Source organism: Schistocerca piceifrons, chromosome 3, assembly GCF_021461385.2.
Source record: "Schistocerca piceifrons isolate TAMUIC-IGC-003096 chromosome 3, iqSchPice1.1, whole genome shotgun sequence".
Taxonomy (NCBI): domain Eukaryota; kingdom Metazoa; phylum Arthropoda; class Insecta; order Orthoptera; family Acrididae; genus Schistocerca; species Schistocerca piceifrons.
In genome coordinates, this window is record NC_060140.1 from 593,094,917 (window position 1) to 593,117,211 (window position 22,295).

Sequence of the window (22,295 nt, forward strand, 5' to 3'; positions counted from 1 at the left end):
AAAGTCTTTACTAAATTTTTCTACCTCAAGTAACACAAATGTTAGAATTACTGGTTTCAAGTTACTACAAGCTCATCAGCAGATGCTATCAATATGTTAACGAGTCACTACGTAGAGTACTCACATTATCTATTGGCGGCGTGGTAACACAACAAAACGGTAATGATAGAGGAATATGCCCAAAAGAAGAAGACCAATTTTGTTTCTGATTTTTAAAAACATAAAAATAACAAACATTTATGTTTTAAGGGCGTGTTGTATTTACTTTCCAAGCCTATGCACCTTTTATATTTTACTCGTACAAAACATCATTGAAAGGTATTACAAGAAAACTTATTTTCAAGAAACTGTCATTTGATGGATTTGGTAAATAGATGCCAGAATCGGACCCCTTCTAAAATAAATAAAATGGCAATAAATCTAATAGGAAAAAGGTATTAAATTAGAGGAACCTTAATCTAGTTTCAAAGTAGGTATAATATATAGAACTGTGGTTTCTTTGTCGAACCCAGGAGTTCTGCTATTAAATGATCCTGCAGACTCACCGTTTCTGTTACGCTTAAGGCAAGACTAACTCACTCTTCAAGAGCAATATCGTGTTTCAAAGGATGTTCAGAGTGATTTCTCTTTGCAAGTTCTACCACCATTTTGATAGTCCGAGTAACCCCTAAGAAAGAAGTTTCCATAACAATATTAAACAAGCTATTTACGGAAAATTGTAGTTCTACCTATTCAGTTTTGGGTGCTATCTCTGAAATACTGTACTTCATGCTGAGCAGATTCATAAATACAGGTCCTGAAACATTGAACTGTTTACTGGTTTTCTCCCATCTATTCTCGTTTTGTGACCTGTATTGATAGCTTTAGTCACTGAAGATGGGCCACTGGCCGCTGTGGTTGAGCGGTTCTAGGCGCTTCAGCCCGGAACCGTGTCTGCTATGGTCGCAGGTTCGAATCCGGCCTCGTGCATGAATGTGTTTGATGTCCTTAGGTTAGTTAGGTTTAAGTAGTTCTAAGTCTAGGCTACTGATGATCTCAGATATTAAGACCCACAGTGATTAGAGGCATTTGAACGATTTTTGAAGATGGGCCACACTTTCTTTCATCAACCTTCCCCTTTACCCTCTTTGAATCTGCAGTAGAATTCTAAGAGAATAATAATGTATACTAAACCACGCAACCTTCAAACATGAAAAAGTAAGGAATTCGCTTGAAACAATCGAAAAGGTTCCAGTTTAGGCAATTACAACCTACATTTTGTTAAATACACTCCTGGAAATGGAAAAAAGAACACATTGACACCGGTGTGTCAGACCCACCATACTTGCTCCGGACACTGCGAGAGGGCTGTACAAGCAATGATCACACGCACGGCACAGCGGACACACCAGGAACCGCGGTGTTGGCCGTCGAATGGCGCTAGCTGCGCAGCATTTGTGCACCGCCGCCGTCAGTGTCAGCCAGTTTGCCGTGGCATACGGAGCTCCATCGCAGTCTTTAACACTGGTAGCATGCCGCGACAGCGTGGACCTGAACCGTATGTGCAGTTGACGGACTTTGAGCGAGGGCGTATAGTGGGCATGCGGGAGGCCGGGTGGACGTACCGCCGAATTGCTCAACACGTGGGGTGTGAGGTCTCCACAGTACATCGATGTTGTCGCCAGTGGTCGGCGGAAGGTGCACGTGCCCGTCGACCTGGGACCGGACCGCAGCGATGCACGGATGCACGCCAAGACCGTAGGATCCTACGCAGTGCCGTAGGGGACCGCACCGCCACTTCCCAGCAAATTAGGGACACTGTTGCTCCTGGGGTATCGGCGAGGACCATTCGCAACCGTCTCCATGAAGCTGGGCTACGGTCCCGCACACCGTTAGGCCGTCTTCCGCTCACGCCCCAACATCGTGCAGCCCGCCTCCAGTGGTGTCGCGACAGGCGTGAATGGAGGGACGAATGGAGACGTGTCGTCTTCAGCGATGAGAGTCGCTTCTGCCTTGGTGCCAATGATGGTCGTATGCGCGTTTGGCGCCGTGCAGGTGAGCGCCACAATCAGGACTGCATACGACCGAGGCACACAGGGCCAACACCCGGCATCATGGTGTGGGGAGCGATCTCCTACACTGGCTGTACACCACTGGTGATCGTCGACGGGACACTGAATAGTGCACGGTACATCCAAACCGTCATCGAACCCATCGTTCTACCATTCCTAGACCGGCAACGGAACTTGCTGTTCCAACAGGACAATGCACGTCCGCATGTATCCCGTGCCACCCAACGTGCTCTAGAAGGTGTAAGTCAACTACCCTGGCCAGCAAGATCTCCGAATCTGTCCCCCATTGAGCATGTTTGGGACTGGATGAAGCGTCGTCTCACGCGGTCTGCACGTCCAGCACGAACGCTGGTCCAACTGAGGCGCCAGGTGGAAATGGCATGGCAAGCCGTTCCACAGGACTACATCCAGCATCTCTACGATCGTCTCCATGGGAGAATAGCAGCCTGCATTGCTGCGAAAGGTGGCTATACACTGTACTAGTGCCGACATTCTGCATGCTCTGTTGCCTGTGTCTGTGTGCCTGTGGTTCTGTCAGTGTGATCATGTGATGTATCTGACCCCAGGAATGTGTCAATAAAGTTTCCCCTTCCTGGGACAATGAATTCACGGTGTTCTTATTTCAATTTCCAGGAGTGTAGATAAATTTTTCCTACAAAGGACGAAGGGCAGCATCGGTGGTAGACTTTTAATCTGTTTATAGCAGGTTGATTTCATCTACTGTGTAACTATCTTCAGTGCAGTTACGAGGGTGAGTCAAATGGAAACTAAATATTTTTTAAATGTTATTTATTGTGCAGATGTGGTACAAAGCTGTATCTTTTTTCAATATAATCTCTCCCACGCTCAATGCAAGTCATCCAGCGCTTACAAAGTGCATAAATTCCTTAAGAAAAAAATTCTTTTTGTAGTGCGGCAACCACTCATGCTACGCGTGGCGTACCTCTTCATCAGAACGGAACTTCTTTCCTCCCATTGGGTCTTTGAGTGGTCCAAACATATGGAAATCACTTGGGGCAAGGTCTGGTGAGTATGGTGGATGGAAGACACTCAAAATGCAGGTCTATGATTGTTGCAACTGTTGTATGGACAGTGAGGGTCCTAGCATTATCATGTTGCAAAAGGAGACCTGCTGACAGTAACCCATGTCGCTTTGATTTGATTGCAGGCCGCAGACGATTTTTTAGGAGATTTCTGTATGATGCACTGGTGACAATGGTCCCTCTAGGCATGTAATGCTCCAACATGACGCCTTTTTCGTCACAAAAGAGAGTCAGCATAACCTACCCTGCTGATCGTTCTGTTTGAAACTTCTTTGGTTCTGGTGATGAGGAATGGCGCTATTCCTTGCTCGCTCTCTTAGTTTCCTGTTGGTGGAAGTGAACCTACGTTTCGTCCCCAGTAACGGTTCTTACTCAAAGCGCCGAAGAAGTTCTTCAGAAGCATCAACACGTCGTTCCCACATTTCAGGAGTCAGCTGCCGAGGCACCCATCTTGCAGACGCTTTGTGAAACTGGAGCACATCATGCACAATGTGGTGTGCTGACCCATGACTAATCTGTAGCCGGCCGGTGTGGCCGAGCGGTTCTAGGCTCTTCAGTCTCGAACCACGCGACCGCTACGGTCGCGGGTTCGAATCCTGCCTCGGGCATGGGTATGTGTGATGTCTTTAGGTTAGTAAGGTTTAAGTAGTTCTAAACTCTAGAGGACTGATGACCTCAGAAGTTAAGTCCCATAGTGCACACAGCCATTTTTGAAGTAATCTGTAAACATGCTGCAACGCCATTCAGGGTCACTCGGCGGTTTTCGTTCATTACGGCTTCAACTGCTGCAATGTTCTGTGGAGTCACAACTCGTTGTGCCTGACGTGGACGAGGAACATCTTCCACTGAAGTCACACCATTAAGAACATCCTACTCCATTCGTATATTTGCTGCTGTGACAGAAATGCATCACCGTACTGAACCTTAAATCGTCGATGAATTTCAATAGGCTTCACACCTTCACTACGCAAAAACCGAATGACAGAACGCTGTTCTTCCCTGGTGCAAGTCGCAAGTGGGGCGGCCATTTTTATACTGATAATGCGACGGTATGTGTGCATCTGCACTATGCTGCAACCTACAGGCCTTTCTGCACGCTGTTTGCAGCACGCTTACCAACTTAATGGATAACGGCGCGAAATTTCGATTTGTTATAATGATGACTAATCGTAAATGTCCATCTGATACCATGTGCGATTTGATTTACGATGACTTCGGTATAACTGTACTGAAGATAACTACAAAGTAGCTGAAATCTATTCGTGATAAAGAGAATAAAAGTGCACGGCCGATGCTGCCCTCCCCCCTAACTACGATCTCATTAATACGGTGTTGGAGCACGCAGTTTTTGAGAAAAACAGAGCTGAATACATTTTGAACCAGACATTTCAGAGAAACCTTTAAGTCATAGGCTCTAGCCTTAAGTCTTACTGTTGAGCAACACGTATTTGTTGAAAGGTTTACGGGCTAATGTCCGGGAGAAATAACGAACAAGGTAACACAATATAAAACGTTTTGCCGTTGTCAAAACATGTAATGTTGGAGTGATTGTAATATTGATGCATTAAGTTGTTCTTAAAGCGATGCTGATATTCAAGATAATAAAAGCGGGTTAAAAGCTGTGAGCTATCTGGGGAAGTTATCCTTGCATTACTGAGCAACCTGTTTCACCCGGTATCCAGTGTAGTTCACCAAATTGCCAACCAGGCTAACATTAATTATATTCTTTTAATAGTCATGTTACGACAACCAGATATATATATATATATATATATATATATATATATATATATATATATAATTTAAATAAAAAGAAATAAATCAGTTTATATTTGTGATTGTCAAAATGTGAGTTTATAATCTTATGGAACACATTAGGTATGGAGTCAAGATTGGGAGACTGCATACAGCACTGCATTCATAAAATAACACACGAATAACGTTGAAACGTATGCAAGAGGAAATTGACCACAACCAACAGATTCAATTTTCACCCAAAGAAGTTACAGTCATAGCAAAATCCTGTTGGTCATGAAATTACCACACACTGGTATACTAAATTCATACTACCTCTCTGTGAAATCCTCCCGAAAAGAATAGCTGAGGGCTACTTTGATGATTACACCACATGCTTCATGTGGTCAAATTTATTTACACAAAGAGTGTAACTCCACAATACTTTTGATAATTAAAATAAATTACATCGAAACGCAATTTACAAAAGAAAAACCTTGAACTGGTTACTATCGTCTTACTATTAACCTGATGGGTCAAAAAATTGTATAAGCACGTGGTACTGGTCTCACAAAGTACACATTACGTGGCTTGAAGATAAAGAAAAGTTGCTATATTGAAAAATATTGTCAAGACGAGATGTTATAATCTGAAGCACATCTGCATTTTAGATTGATGATGTTAGTTAGAGTTACGGATCATCAAGAGATAGTTCCACTTTAATCACAAAGTAGTGACAAAGCAACTACTGGAAGATATTCTGAACTTCACACTCGAATTACACTTTGTTGGAATTTAAGATAATATTAGATATTTTAGATCTAAACCCGAAATAAATGTGATTAAATTTTCAGTTAGGCTGAACTTAAGAAATCCATTGTCCTACGGACTTAGCAGAGATGCGCTTAGCCAGAGATCTTACCACTTCAGACGCTCGCTGTGGACTGACTGGAGTGGGCCCCTACCGAGGGTGCCTCACAGATACAAACGGAAGTGACTAGAGAGGCAGCTTGCTATACCAACATGACAAGGGACAACCAGGAGCATACCAAGAATAGAAACCTCTTTGCTTTTAGAAAGCGTAGCTACCTGTTCCGACGTTGGTCCTACTGTTCTCTAGCAGACAGGTTTGTCTGCTACCATCAAGCATGCAACTAGAAACACATTTGTTCATTCATCCTTTCACACAGAAGGGAAGGGGGATGACAGTATCTTACCATGTACACTATATAAAAGAAAGCGCATGTAGGTTCCATATGAGACTGTGCGACATGAATTACATATAAACTGTGTTTTAAAGTGTAGTAGCGTGACAAATCGTTCTTGATTATGTGTAAAAGTAACACGTTCCACTGCTCAGTCTCCTCCCAGATAGTCAGAAACACCACAGTGAATTTAGAAGTGGAATGTATGCCGTAAATGACAACAGTTTTAAGAAATTAACATGAAAGCAATCCAACAGAGACCTTTCATGATAAGCAAAGAAAGCGACTATTGTAACCCGCTACAAAATGGCTGAAGTCAGAAACTGAGATTTACAGTTGGTTCTACTAGAAAGCTGGAGAATTCAGAGCCAAGAACTGGGTGTCCGCTTGAGCGTGGTGTACAGTCCAGTTTTGGGCACTTCCTTTGCCTTTCGTGTGACCTTAGGTCGAAACGTTTGACAAAAGAGAAACTTTAGACAGTGGTCATTGTGGAATCGCCGTTGTCTACGTCTCACCGTTGCTTCTAGTGTGGCCACTCACCGCGGCGAGCACGGCCAGGTTGCCGGCGTCAGGGTCTCCGCCGTGCGCGGCGGCGGCGGGGGGCGCGAGGGCGGTGCGCGCCGCCTGCACGAGCAGCGCGGCGTGCAGAGCGCATGCGCAGCCCCAGAGCGCGGCCACGGGCCAGCGGGGGCCCAGGAAGCGCCGGCAGCGAGACGGGCCGCGGGGGCGGTAGCCGCCGAAGCCGCGGCTCACGTGGATGCTGGCCGCTGCCGGCAGAGTGCGAACAGCAGCTGTCAGCCTGGGGGCGCTCCACCTCTACAGGCCACTTTGGAATCCGATGTCTACAATAAATTACGGAATTTCCAATCTTCATCACACATTTATTTACAAGGTTACGCATAAAATATCATCCGAAATTCTGATAAAAGCATTCTCTGAAAATTATTTCGAGCAGTTAGTTCATGAGCCCACTCGAATAGTAAACGGTTGTGAAAACACACTCGACCTCCTAGTAACAAATAATCCTGATATAATAACCAGCATCAAAACCGATGTAGGGATTAGTGAACACAAGGTTGTCGTAGCGAGATTGAATATTGTAATCCACAAATCCTCGAAAAATAGGCAAAAAGTATACCAATTCAAAAAAACATAAAAATTCAAAAAAATGGCCCTGAGCACTATGGGACTTAACTTCCGAGGCCATCAGTCCCCTAGAACTTAGAACTACTTAAACCTAACTAACCTAAGGACACCACACCATGCCCAAGGCAGGATACGAACCTGCGACCGTAGCGGCCGCGCGGGTCCACATTGTAGTGCCTACAACCGCTCGGTCACTACGGCCGGCATAAAATTTCACTTGACGCCTTCCTGAGAGACAATCTCCACTCATTACAAATAAATAAAATATGTTTAGACCACATGTGGTTTAAATTCAAAGAAATAGTATAGGCAGCAATTGAGAGATTTATACCAAATAAACTAACAAACGACGGAGCTGATCCTCCATGGTACACAAAACGGGTTAAAATACTGTTGCATAAACAACGGAACAAACATGTCTAATTTAAACAGACGCAAAATCCCCAAGATTGCCGATCCTTTACAGAAGCTCGAAACTTAGCGCGGAGTCCATGCGAGACGCCTATAACAGTTTCCACAAAGAAACTTCTTCTCGAAACCTGGCAGAAAATCTAAAGAGATTCTGGTCGTTTGTGAAGTATGTTAGCGGCAAGAAACAATCAGTGCCTTCTCTGCGCGATAACAATGGAGATACTATCGAAGACAGTGCTGCCTACGGAGATTTACGGAACACAGCCTTCCGAAATGCCTTCAGAAAACAAGACGAAGTAAATATTCCAGAATTCGAATCGAGAACAGCTACCAACATGAGTAACGTAGAAGTAAATATCCTCCGAGTAGTGAAGCAAATCAAATTACTTAATAAAACCAAGTCTTCTGGTCCAGACTGTATACCATTTAGGTTGCTTTCGAAGTATGCTGATGCATTACCTCCATACTTAACAATCATATACAACCGTTCGCTCGACGAAAGATCCATACCCAACGACTGGAAAATTGCACAGGTCACACCAGTATTCAAGAAAGGCAGTAGGAGTAATCCACGTAAACGAAAGGCCCATATCGTTTACGTCGATATGAAGCAGGATTTTACAACATATATTGTGTTCGAACATTATCAATTACCTCCAACGAAACGGTTATTTACATTTTACAACTTTATTCTTAATGTCTACATTGGTGTGATTCTCTTCGTCTCATTGCATATTTCTTTCATTTATCTTCTGTACTGCACTGAGGTGACTAGGTGACAATGGCATGGGAGAGCGATATGCACATATACAGATGACGGTAGGCATGAAAGTGCAGTGCTTGGCAGAGCTTTCATTGATATTAAGATAATTCATGTGAAAAGGCTTCCGGTGCGATTATAGCCTCGCGACGGGAATTAACAGACTTTGCTAATTGAAGCTAGACACATGGGACATACCTTTCCGGAACCCGTTAGGGAATTCAATATTCCGCGATCCATAGTGTCAACAGTGTGCCGAGAATGACGAATCACAGGCATTACCTATCAGCACGGACGACGTCGTGGCCGATGACCTTCACTTTACCACCGAGGGCAGAAGGAGTTGTCAGTGCTTCAAAATGGTTCAAATGGCTCTGAGCACTATGGGGCTTAACTGCTGTGGTCTTCAGTCCCCTAGAACTTAGAACTACTTAAACCTAACTAACCTAAGGACATCACACACATCCATGCCCGAGACAGGATTCGAACCTGCAACCGTAGTGGTCGTGCGGTTCCAGACTGTAGGGCCTAGAACCGCTCGGCCACTCCTGCCGGCAGTTGTCAGTGCTAACAGACAACCAACACTGCGTGCAATAACCGTAGAAATTTGGCGTGAGACGACCGACACGAGTTCCCTCGCCAACAGCATCACACTGTCTATAGCGCCTCACTTGGACTCGTCACAGTATCGGTTAGCCCCAAGGCGGCTGGAAAACCGTGGTCTGGTCAGATGAGTGCCGATTTCATTTTGTAAGAGCTGATGGTAATGTCCGTGTGTGGTGTAGACTCCAAGAAGCCATGGACCAAAGTTGTCAACAACGCACTGTGCAAGCTGTTGATGGCTCCATATGGGTATGGGATGTGTTTGCGAGGAATGGACTGATCCCTCTGGTCCAGCTAAACCGACCATTGACTGGAAACGTTATGTTCGGCCTTTCCAAAACAGAATCGAATTTTTATGGATGACAATACGCCATGTCACCGGGCCACAGTTGTTCACGATTGGTTTGAAGAAAGGTCTGGACAATTCGAGCAAATCATTTGGTCCGAAATTAATACCATGGAAGATTTATGAGACATAATCGACGCGTCAGTTTGCACTCCAAATGCCCCACCGGTATCACTTCCGCAATTATGGATGGATATAGAGGAAGCCTGGCTCAATATTTGTACAGGGGCTTCCAATAACATGTTGAGTAAATAACACGTCGAGTTTCTGCATTACGTCCGGCAAATCGATCCGATACGACATTAGGAGTTATCCCATGACTTTTGTCATCTCAACGTATTTTCATCCCTCTACCGCTAAAACGCTCCGAGTTGTAGCGTGCAACGTGGCGGTGTGTAATACAATTGTATCGGAGCGCGATGCGTGAGAAACAGTTTGTTGTAATAGAGTTTCGACTTCAAACAACTCGTCCAATCATGGAGCACCCTCCCCTTCGCAATGACAATATCAGCCCACTTACGAGTATTCTGTCACGTACAACATTCCGACACCTTGAGTTTATTGTCATAGATCATCCTTCGCACAGTCCCAACTTGGCTCTATTCGATTTTAATTTGTTTCAAATACTTAGAGGACACCTTCGAGCTACACTGCAAGTGGAGGCGAGTTTGTGACTCTGTCGATGAAGTCAAACATTCTACAGTGACGGTATCAACAAACTGGTCTCTCGGTGGGAGGTATGTTTTCATCGCCACCATGACTATGTTGAGAAATAGATATGTTGGCATGAGCAATAAAGATGTTAAATGTTAATAACATTTCTTTTATTTAAAGCTTTTAAGAGGCTTCGGACGCGTAATTACATCTCCAGTACAGAATAGAGACTGAGAGTAAACGGAAGAAAAGCGAAAGTAATCAGAGATGGTGATCACGAAGTAGACGAAATGGAAGAACTCTACAACCTAGGCAGCAAAATAACCCATGACAGACGGACTAAGGAGGACATAAAAAACAGACTAGCCCTGTCAGATATCCATTCCTGGCCAAGAAAAGCCCACTAGTCAATAGGTCTCAATTCGAGAAAGAAATTTGTCGGAATGTACATTTGTAGTACAACACTGTATGGTAGAGAAACAAAGGTTTTGGGGCAAACGGAACAGTAGAGAATCGAAGCACTAAAGACGAATGTTGAAAATTAAGTGGAATGATAAGCTAAGGAATCAGGAGATTGTCCACCAAATCGGCGAGGAAAGGAATGTACGGAAAACACTGGTGCAAAAAAGTAGAAGGACGATAGGACATTGGAATATATATATCAAATAACTAAGGACGTAGTTTGCAGTTGGTTCGCAGAAATGAAAAGTTTGCACAGACGAGGAATTCGTAGCTCAAACGAATCTGAAGGCTGATGACTCAAACTAAGTGAAAATATTTGTTCATAATATACTTTCCTCTGCTGTTAAGCACGTCTTTCCCTCATTCATTTCTTGCACTACACCTTTCGGAGAATGAATCTCATCTCCAAATGGTTCTTTCGTATGTTATTGCGTTGTCGCTGTTGTTGTTGTTGTTGTTGTGGTGGTGGTGGTGGTCCCGAATCCAGAGACCAGTTTCATTCAACTCTCCATGCTCCGCTATCCTCTGCAAGCCTCCCATCTCCGAGTAACTACTGTAACCAACATCCTTCTGTATCTGCTTACTGCATTCATCTCTTGGTCTTCCTCTACGATTTTGAACTCCACGCTTCCCTTCAATACTAAACTGGTGATCCCTTGATGCTTCAGAACGTGTCCTATCAACCGATCCCTTCTTCTATTCAAGTTGCGCCACAGATTCCTCTTCTCCCCAATTCCATTCAGCGCCTCCTCATTAATTACGTGACCTGCCCATCTAATCTTCAGCATCCTTCTGTAGCACCACTTTTCGAAAGCTTCTATTCTCTTCTTGCCTAAACTACTTACCGTCCATGTTTCACTTCCATACAGGACTACACTCCATACAAATACTTTCAGAAAAGACTTCCTGACACTTAAATCTATACTTGATGTTAACAAATTTATCATATTCAGAAATGCTTTCCTTGTCATAGCCGGTCTACATTTTATATCCTCTCTATTTCTACCATTCTCAGTTAGTTTAATCCAAAAATAGTAAAACTCATCTACTACTTTAAGTGTCTCATTTCATAATCTACGAGAGTTGTTTGGAAAGTAAGGAACGATCGGTCGCGAAATGGAAACCACAGTGAAAATCAAAAATGTTTTTTTTTTTTTTTTTTTTTTTTTTGCATATTTGGCTACACTTTCTAGATACTTCTCTACATAGGCGCCGCTCAGACTTACACATTTGAATGAGCACTACACCAAATTTCCAACACCATGGTCATGCTTTCGTGCTTTCCGAAATTCTCTACGCTGGTCTATAGCGTGTAGCCCGCACCCAGGTATTGTCTTCGTATCCAGCATTTCATGTGAAGAGAGATGATACTCAGGACGAGCCAATTAGGGCTGTGTTGTTGGTGATCGCACACTTCCCATCGAAAAGGCTGCAGGAGCGTCTTCACTGTCCCTGCAGAGTGTGTGAGAATTGCCATGAAGAAGGAAGTGCTTGGCAGTTGTGTTAGGTGGGCTGTATTCATTAAGGCGAAACCTCCTACTTGGAGGGAGACATTGTTGCTCTAGGCACCTTTACTCGCTCACAGTGCGCTCACAACTGAAAAGAGCGTCTTGTTGCGATCGACGGGCATACTAGAGACACTGCAGAAAGCGTCTGTAGAAAGCCTCGTCGGATTTTCACAGTGGTTTCCATTTCACGACCAAACGTTCCTCACATTCCGAATAGCCTCGTAATTCCCTCGGCATCACCTGATTTAATGCGACTACATTCCGTTATACTCGTTTTGCTTTTGTTGATGTTCATATTATATCCTCCATTCAAGACACTGTCCACTCCTCCAGTTGCTCTTCCAAGTCCTTTGCTGTATCTGACGGAATTACATTGTCTTCAGCAAACCTCAAAGTTTTTATTTCTTCTCTATGGATCTTAACTCCTATTCCAAATTTTCCTTTGTTTAGTTTAATATTTTCTCAATATACAGATTGAATAACATCGGAGGTAGGCTACAACCCTGTCTCACTCCATTTCCCACTACTGCTGCCCTTTCATGTCCCTCGACTATTGCAACTGCGATCTGATTTCTGTAGAGATTGTAAATCGCCATCCGCTCGCTGGATTTTACACTTGACACCTTCAGAATTGAAAGAGAGTTTTCCAGTCAACAGTGTCAAAAGCTTTCTCTAAGTCTAACAATGCTAGAATCTTAGGATAGCCTTTCCTTAATCTAAGATCAGTCATAGGATCACTGATGCCTCACGCTTTTCATCATTTCTACGGAATCGAAACTGATCTTTCCGCAGGTCGGATTCCACAAGTTTTTCCTTATGTCTGTAAAGAATTCGTGTTAGTATTTTCCAGCTGTGATTTATTAAACTTATAGTTCAGTAATTTTCACACGTGTCAACGCCTGTTTCCTTTGGAGTTGGAATTAATATATTCCTAAAGTCTGAGGGTATTTCGTCTGTTCCATATATCTTTCTCACCAGATAGTATAGTTTTGTCATGGCTGGTTCTTCCAAAGCTATCAGCAGTTCTAATGGAATGTTATATACTCCCTGCGCCTTGTCTCGACTTGGGTCTTTAGAGCTCTGTCAAACTTTTGACGCAGTATCCTATCCCCCATTTCAGCTTTGTCTATGTCCTCTCCATTTCCATATATTGCGCTCTAGTACATCGCCCTTGAATAGACTCCCTGTTTACTCCTTCCACCTTTCTCTTCTTTGCTTAGGACTGGTTTACCATCTGAGTTCTTGATATTCATACAGGTGCTTCTCTCTTCTGCAAAGGTCTCTTTAATTTTCCTGTAGGCAGTATCTATCTTACTCTAATGATATATGCCTATACATTCTTACATTTTTCCTCTAGCCATCCCTGCTTAGCCATTTTGCACTTCCTATCAATCTCATTTACTAAATTTTTATATTTTCTTTCTTCAACAGTTAAATTTAATATCTCTTGTGTTACCCAAGGATTTCTACTAGCCCTCATCTTTTTGTCTGCTTCATCCTCTGCTGCCTTCACTATTTCATCTCTCAGAGCTACCCATACCTCTTTTACTACATGTCTTTCCCCTGTTCTTGTTGATCGTTCCCTAATTCTCTCTCTGAAACTCTGGTTCTTTCAGTTTATCCAGGTCCTATCTCGTTTAATTTCTAACTCTTTGCAGTTTCATCAGTTTTATTTTACAGTTCATAACCAATAAAATGTGTTCAGAGTCCACATCTTCCCCTGGAAACGTCTTACAATTTAAAACCAGGTTCCAAAATTTCTGTCTTACCATTGTATAATAAATCTGAATGCTTCTAGTGTCTCCAGGCCTCTTCGACGTGTAGAACTTTCTTTCATGATTCTTAAACCAAGTGTTATCTGTGATTAAGTTATGCTCTGTGCAAAATTCGACCAGGCGGCTTCCTCGTTTATTCCTTACCACCATTTCATATTCATCTACCACTTTTCCTTCTCATCCTTTTCCTACCATTGAATTTCAGGCCCCCTTGACTGTTAAATTTTCGTCTCCCTTAACTATCTGAATAATTTCTTTTATCTTATCATACATTTCTTCAATCTCTTCGGCATCTGCGGAGCTAGTTGGAATGTAAACTTGTACTACTGTAGTAGCGTGGGTTTCGTGTCTATCTTGGCTACAATACTGCATCGTCTATGGTGTTCGTAGTAGCTTATCCGGGCTCCTATTTTGTATTCGTTATTAAACCTACTCCTGCATTTCCCTTATTTGAGTTTGTATTTATAACCCTGTATTCACTTGACGAGAAGTCTTGTTCCTCCTGCCACCGAAATTCACTAATTCCCACTGTATCTAACTTTAACCCACCCATTTCCCTTTTTAAATTTTCTAACCTATCCGTCCGATTAAGCGATCTAACCTCCCACTCTCCGATCCGTAGAACGCCAGTTTTCTTTCTCCTGATAACAACGTCCTCCTGATTGGTCCTCGCCCCGAGATCCGAATGGGGGACTATTTTACGCTAGGAATATTTTACCTAAGAGGTTTCCCGTTGCTTTCAGCCGTTCGCGTCACCAACACAACAAGGCTGTTTTGATTAATCTTACAAGCCCCGATCAATCAATCATCCAGACTGCTGCGCCGGCAACTACTGAAAAGGCTGCGGCCGCTCTCAGGAACCACAAAATTGCATAACTTCTGAACTGTTTGTGTTAGGACGTTCAAACTGCATGGTCGGCTGCGGGGCATGTTGGTAATTTGTATGGACTTTGTGCGGTTTGGTTTAGCGACGAAGCCTACTTTAATTTGGATGGGTTCGTCAATAAGCAAAATTGGCGCATTTGGGGGGACTGAGAATCCGTGTTTCGCGATCGAGAAGTCTCTTCACTCTCTACGGGTGACTGTGTGGTGAGCAACGTCGAGTCACGGAAATATCGGCGTGATATTGCTTTCAGCCGTTCGCGTCACCAACACAACAAGGCTGTTTTGATTAATCTTACAAGCCCCGATCAATCAATCATCCAGACTGCTGCGCCGGCAACTACTGAAAAGGCTGCGGCCGCTCTCAGGAACCACAAAATTGCATAACTTCTGAACTGTTTGTGTTAGGACGTTCAAACTGCATGGTCGGCTGCGGGGCATGTTGGTAATTTGTATGGACTTTGTGCGGTTTGGTTTAGCGACGAAGCCTACTTTAATTTGGATGGGTTCGTCAATAAGCAAAATTGGCGCATTTGGGGGGACTGAGAATCCGTGTTTCGCGATCGAGAAGTCTCTTCACTCTCTACGGGTGACTGTGTGGTGAGCAACGTCGAGTCACGGAAATATCGGCGTGATATTCCTTCATGGCGTGGTGACAACAGAACAGTACGTGAAGGTTAGGGAAGAGATTTCTTCTTCATTATCCAAAGCGGTCCTGATTTCGACAAGATGTGGTTCATGCTAGTCGGAGCTCGACCGTATAGCAGGAGCGTGTTTGGTATCCTCAAGGTGCACTTTGAGGACCGCATTCTGGCTCTGGGGTGCCTAGAGGCTACTGGCATTGCCCTTGATTGGCCGCTATATTATCCGGATCTGAACACATGCGACTCGTTTTTGTGTGAGGCTTTATTAATGACAATGTGTATAGAAATAAACCCAGACAAATACTGAGCTGAAAATAGTCATTCAGGAGGTTATCGACAGCATCGATGGTCCGACACTTAATAGATCATGCAGGACTTCGCTATTCGTCTGCCCCATATCATCACCAATAATGGAAGCACATCGAACACGTCATAACCTACATCCGAATATTTGTAGTGATGTTTACACGTTGAATAAAGTTTGTGCATGGCCTAGTTTGTACCTAATTTACGATTTTTTTTGTATGTGTAGTTCTATACTTGTCACCTTGTATGACGTTTTCGATGTGTGAGGTTCTGCATTGTTGCAGCCGGTTTTTTTGTGCTTCGAAGTGAAGCAGTACGGATTACGAGTAGACAGTCAGTAACATTATCCATTTTCTGATCTTCTTCGTTCTCCAGATTTCATGTCCTGACATAATCTCTTGAACCTATCACTCATGCTTTCTTCTCGTCTTCTGAGACAGGTCCCTTTTGTCTTTCCACTTCTCCTCACACCTTGAAACACAGATATTTCTCATCATTTATCTACATTCTTTCCTGTCCATGAATTTTAACTCTGGGATTCTGAGTTCTTTAAGAACTTTATTACATTATTGGAATCACCCCAATCTCTCTGTCTTTGGCCTTATCAAATTCCAGATATTCTTTGTTAAACGATCACCGCTCATACTGAAGGTACGCTCACAAAAGTAAACATTTTCTTTCCCATCGATGAGTTACTGATCCTTTTTTATCTGTACGGCTCCTCATCACGTGCCCACTAATACGTTGTTACCAAAACTTTTCCTTAGTAACCTGCATTCTCTTTCAACTAATATGTCGATTATAGAAAACGTATGTTCATACTTAAATACTCTGAACAGTATAACCCTTTTGGCTTGACAACTATATTTTAGTGTGTTAAGTTGGCCCTAGTTCTCAGGGTATCTTATTATACAAGTTTCTCGTCATCTGATAAGCTTGTCCCAGTTTGCAGCTCACAAGACTGATCGCTTCCTCTTCTAAGCCATTCTGTTCGATTACCTTATCTATGTTTTTCACAAGATTAATCTCCTTTGGTTTTAAATCATCCATTCTGCTCCACCTCTGTTGTTCCTCATGACTATTGTATTCTCTCAAAGGATATCAGTAAATGTGAGTTCGCAGCTCAAACGATCAGTCTTTATTATTGCCGACTTAAAATTGCTGGGAAAGTGGCTTAGGTCGTTTGCACAGTCGAAGCAATCAAATGACACCCCCCCCCCCCCCTCCCGCCCCGCCCCACACGTTTCAGATACGGCCATAGTCCGAACCGTTCTTCATTCTCGTCTTGTAAGCTCAGTTTCTCCTTTCCGTCTAGAATGAACTGTCCTAAGACACATTTAAAAGGAAGTAATATTTAGTACCGCTAAGTTTGAGTGTAAACTGACTACAAGAAAACAATGAGTTCCTTTTATGTATACCTATATACTCGCCTTCAACTGTATACAAAGGTCCACCTATGTTCACAAAAATAATCGTGTTTATCCACCACCGTAACGGCAACTTAATAATGCCGCAACCCACACGACACGCACAAATGCCAAAATATCAGTTCACACCAAAATCACCTACAGGAATGAACGAATTCTTGACTGGTCTACAGCATGTCCTGATTTGTCGTCCTTAAGGCACGTTGGAACGCGATGAGCAAACTTTTACTTTCACATCAACTTCCGGCCAGAAATCTTTCATGCCTTTCAGGCACGGCATAAACTACGGAAGATAGCTCCAAAATGGTTCAAATAGCTCTAAGCACTATAGGACTTAACATCTGAGGTCATCCGTCCCCTAGACTTGGAACTACTTAAACCCAACTAACCTAAGGACATCACACACATCCAAGCCCGAGGCAGGAATCGAACCTGCGACCGCAGCAGCAGTAGCAGCGTGGTTCCGGACTGAAGCGCCTAGAATCGCTCGGCCACAGAGGCCGGCGGGAAGATAGCTTTTAGAAGACGTTTGCCACCGTGTCACAACGCATGAAAGTTTGTATTCTTGTCCATGTCTGAAAAACCTTATACTGATGTCGTTGATGGATAGCAGTTCTGAAAGGAATGAAGTTTTACCCACTGACCACCCTTTACATAAAGAACACCTCGACACAGTTTGACAAATGCCGAAATAGCATTTCCATACTGATATTTCGGACACGAAAATGTACGATAACTTCCTGAACATCTAGTAAGGCAACGCAACAAACTTATGATCGTGTTTGGGCTCAGGTTGATTCTCTATGTGCGAGTACGCACTCACCGTCTTGAAAACAGTAGCTGTCACAGAACTGGAAGCACCTTGGCTCACCTGCAGCGGCCACGGTGGCTGCGCCGGCGGGAATTCCCAGTCCGAGGTTGAGGGCCCCACGCTCCTCGATGAACGTCACCGTGCCCATCACCATGGCCGAGATGCCGCACACGATCTGCAGCAACGCGGGAGAACAGGTCAGTGTGCGTGAAAACGTGTCATCAAGGTCGTGTCTACTTACCGGCAACTTGTGGACGGTCACGGTCAGCTCATAATATTGAAACACGTATGTAACGCAGCAGCGATGGCGAGGCATTGCAGCGTCTCTGACCAGAGAGCCTGCGCTTGACCGCGCGAGTGTTGCGAGCGGTTCTCAGTCTGTAGCTTTGTTTAGTTGCGTGCAGTACTCTGTCAGTAGTTATTGCGAGCAGTAGCTCAGTTCAGTTGCGTGCAGTATGTCGGTAATAGCAGTCGAGTGGAGTTGTGTGTGTGAGCAGTCGGCGAGCGTCGACATGGCATTCTGGTCAAGATGCTAAATGAGGTATATTTTTATTTAAGGTAATGATCAGATAATGTAAAGTTTATTTATTGTAATTAATCTCCAACAAGTGCCCCAATAATAATTTTTATTTCAAAAGCATTTTTTCAAAAATTTAATTTTTTATTGAACTAAAGATTTCGTTGCACTTCCCATTTCATTCCACTTCTTTTGAAGAAAAATTTCAGTAAAATCACAGAAAAAAGGAATATTATTATTTGCAATGCAGTTCCTCCAAGCCGTGCGCACGAATAAGAGCAGGAATTTGACTACCAGTTACAATGAGGTAAGACTTTAATTCTGATTGTTTTACACAGGGCCAAAGACCGATATTTCGGTTTAATTGAATTTTCTTATCACTGAATAGACTTTAATTTTTTGTGAAGAGCTTATATTTGAGTCAGATTGCTAATTTTTGTTTAATTGTCATTGTCAGTAGATTTCATTGTGGCGAGGTTACACTTAGCGCAATGTCCATTAGGATTCTTAAATAATATTGACACTCTTTTAAAATTATTGTGGGGAGGTTACACTTGGCTCCCATTTGTATTAAGTATTGTCAATTTCTTTTAAGATTTTTGTGGGGAGGTTACAATATATACAGACACAAAACGTTATACGTTCTCGCATGTATGACCTGCTATACAAAATATATTTATTGAACACGAATGCACATATCAAAAATAGTATAGTATACAGTACTGTTTGTGAAAAGTATTTATAGAAATAAATTACATTTACACCATGTGTAGCGTATATTGTTCTAAACTACCTATAATATCACAGACCAGTTAATATTATACACCCGTGCTCGGCGTTTGATGGAACTGCCAAAATCCTCCATACATCGCCACTCCAAGTTACGCGTGTATGAAAAATTTAATGACGTGATCTACAAAACTGCATTTGACTATGAAAGGCCGCAAGACGAAAAAGAGGAGATTACGTAATGATAACAAGAGAATCAAACCTTACCGACAATAGTGAATATTTTTATAAGTAGGGAACAGATGTAGAGGTGCAGTTGTTACAATGAAAGATAATAAAATAGTGTCCAATACTATGATGCCACCGTCCTATAAGAAATGAAGTATGTGTTATGTACATTTTAATCCACATTCAAAAAAGTTGTGAATTTATACCTTGGAATCGACCTGTCTAAGATTACTGAAATAATTTACAATACTACAACACAGACAAAGAGAGTTAATTGAAGTATCAGTTTTGGCAATCGTTATAAAATGATTATGACCGTATAGTGTTTTGACAGTATATTATTACCACTGGTACAGTTTTCAATCACTGAGTGTCCTGAGAAGAATATCGAATTCTTTGAAATGCCTTGCGCTGAAGTAAAAGTCGTTAAATAATGATTTACCGTTCGTGGAATAAATAAATGTGTACACTTTTTCAAGTGGTCTCCTCAATCCCAAAAATTAATCACATGCTTCCTTGTGTTAACTACCTTACCTCAGAGCTACATTGAATAACAGGAATAAAAATGGAAATTACCACCCACTAAGAATTACGTCTTGTTATTCGCATTTAAATCTGAAGCAACATTTAAATTCCGTTAGACATTTTAGTTTATGTTAAGGAAAGTTCTAAGTTGACTCAATCTTTCAATCATTGTCTCCAACACAGTTCTCTAAACGTTGCGCAAACATGAATCATCAATAATTAGTTGCAGCCCCTGCACAAGATAGAGAACACTCTTCTTACCACGGCGAATAAAATAGTTCCGTGAGTCACTTGATTGGCATATTGTAGGAGGCTGTAGTCCTGATAAAGGCTCGGAGGAACCATGACAGCAACGCCACCATGTTGAATAATGCTTTTTGTGCACCAACAGGACGTCGTGTTACGACTCAAACTTTGCGCAATAGGCTGCAAGATAAGCAACTTCACTTCGAACGTCAGTGGCGAGGCCCGTCTTTGCAACCACGACAATATGCAGCGCGGTACAAATGAGCTCAACAACATGCTGAATGGATCTCTCAGGATTAGCATCACGCTCTCTTCGCCGATGAGTTTAGCATATGTCTTCAACCAGACAATCGTCGGAGACGTTTTTGGATTTAACCCGGTCAGGCTGAACGCCTTAGCCACACTGTCCAGCGAGTGCACCAAGGTGGAGGTTCCCTACTGTTTTGGGGTGGTATTATGTGGAGCCAACGTACGCCGCTGGTGGTCGTGGAAGGCGCCGTAACGGCTGTACGATACGTGAATGCCACCCTCCGACCGATAGTGAAACCATATCGGCAGCATATTGGCGATGCATTGGTCTTCATGGACGTCAATTGGCGCCCCCATCGTGCACATCTTGTGAATGACTTCCTTCAGGATAACGACATCGCCCGACTAGAGTGGCCAGCATGTTCTCCAGACATGAACCTTATCGAACATTTCTGGAATGGATTGAAGAGGGGTGGTTATGGACTACGTGACCCACCAACCGATCCGAGGGATCTACGCTGAATCGCCGTTGAGGAGTGGGACAATCAGGACCAACTGTACCTTGAGAAACTTGTGGATAGTATGCCACGTAGAATACAGGTATGCACCAACACAAGAGGACGTGCAGCTGGGTACTAGAGGTACCAGTGTGTACAGCAATCTGGACCACGACCTGTGAAGGTCTCGCTGTATGGTGGTATAACATGCTATGTGTGGCTTTCATGAGCAATGAGAAAGGCGGAAATGATGTTTATTTTGATTTCTGTTCCAATTTTCTGTAGAGGTTCCGGAACTCTCGGAACTGAGGTGATACAAAACATTTTTTGATGTGTGTAGTTACTTCCATGAAATATCTGGGAGTATGCTTACGAAGCGACTGAAATGGAACGACTACATAAAGTTAGTTGTGAGTGAAGCAGATGCCAAACAGAGGTACGTTGGAAGAATCCTCAAAAATGTAGTCCATAAACTAAGGTAGTAGCTTACAAAACACTCGTCCAGTATTAAAATGTTACTCTTTATATAGGATCTCTGCTAGATTGACAGTGGAACAAGAGACGGTTCGAAGAAGAGCGACGCATTTCATTACAGATTCATTTAGTAAGGATGAAAGCGTCACGGTGATCCACCAGCTCCAATGGCAAACGCTGCAAGAGAGGCAATGTCCATCACGGTGTGGTGTATACTGAGGTGACGAAAGTCATAGAATACCGCTTAATATCGTGTCGTCCCTGCTTTAGCCCGATAAAGTGCAGAAACTCAGCAACTCAATGTGACGTGGATTCAACAAGTAGTTGGAAGTCTCATTCTGAAATACTGAGCCATGCTGCCTCTGAAGCCATCCATTATTGCGAAAGTGTTGCGGGTTCAGGGTACTGAACGCGAACGGACATGTCGATTATGTCCCACAAATGCCCGATAGGGTTCATATCAGGCGATCTGTGTGTCCAAACCATTCTCTCAAACTGTCCAGGCTGTTCTTCAAACCGCTGCTAACAACTGTGGCCTGGTGACATGGCGCGATGTTATTCATAAAAATGCCATCGTCTTTTGGGAACGTGAAGTCCATGAATGGCAAATGTTTCCAAGCAGACGAACATAGCCCGAGGACCCAAACAATCCCTTGTAAACACAACCCACACCGTTATGGAGCCACCACCAGCTTCCGCTTGAGTCTACAGCTCCGCGGGGTTTCTGCCACACTCTAAACCTGCCATCAGCTCTTACCAACTGAAATCGAGACTCATCTCACTAGGGCACGGTGTTCGAGTCGTCTAGGGTCCAACCGATACGGTGAAGACCCCAGGAGAGGCGCTGCAGGTGATGTCATGATGAAAGCAAAGGCACTCGGGTCGGTCGTCTACTGCCATAGCCGATTAACGCCAAATTCGACGGCACTCTCCTAAAGGATACGTTCGTCATAAGTCCCACATTGGTTTCTGCGTTTACTTCACGCACTAATGGTTGCCTGTTAGCACTGACGACTCTACGCAAACGCGGCTGCTTTCGGTCATTAGGTGTCCGTCGTGAGA

The 22,295-nt window shown here is 43.4% G+C and overlaps 1 protein-coding gene across 1 annotated transcript in view; it reads right to left on the reverse strand.

Annotated features, from left to right (window-relative positions):
• LOC124788864 overlaps positions 1–22,295 on the reverse strand; it is a 355,716-nt gene that overhangs the window by 14,705 nt on the left and 318,716 nt on the right. The window contains exons 4-5 of the mRNA XM_047256147.1: positions 17,829–17,943; positions 6,574–6,800 (exon numbers count right to left, since the gene is read on the reverse strand). Coding sequence (XP_047112103.1) covers positions 6,574–6,800; positions 17,829–17,943 — 342 coding nt within the window. The remainder of the gene's footprint in view (positions 1–6,573; positions 6,801–17,828; positions 17,944–22,295) is intronic.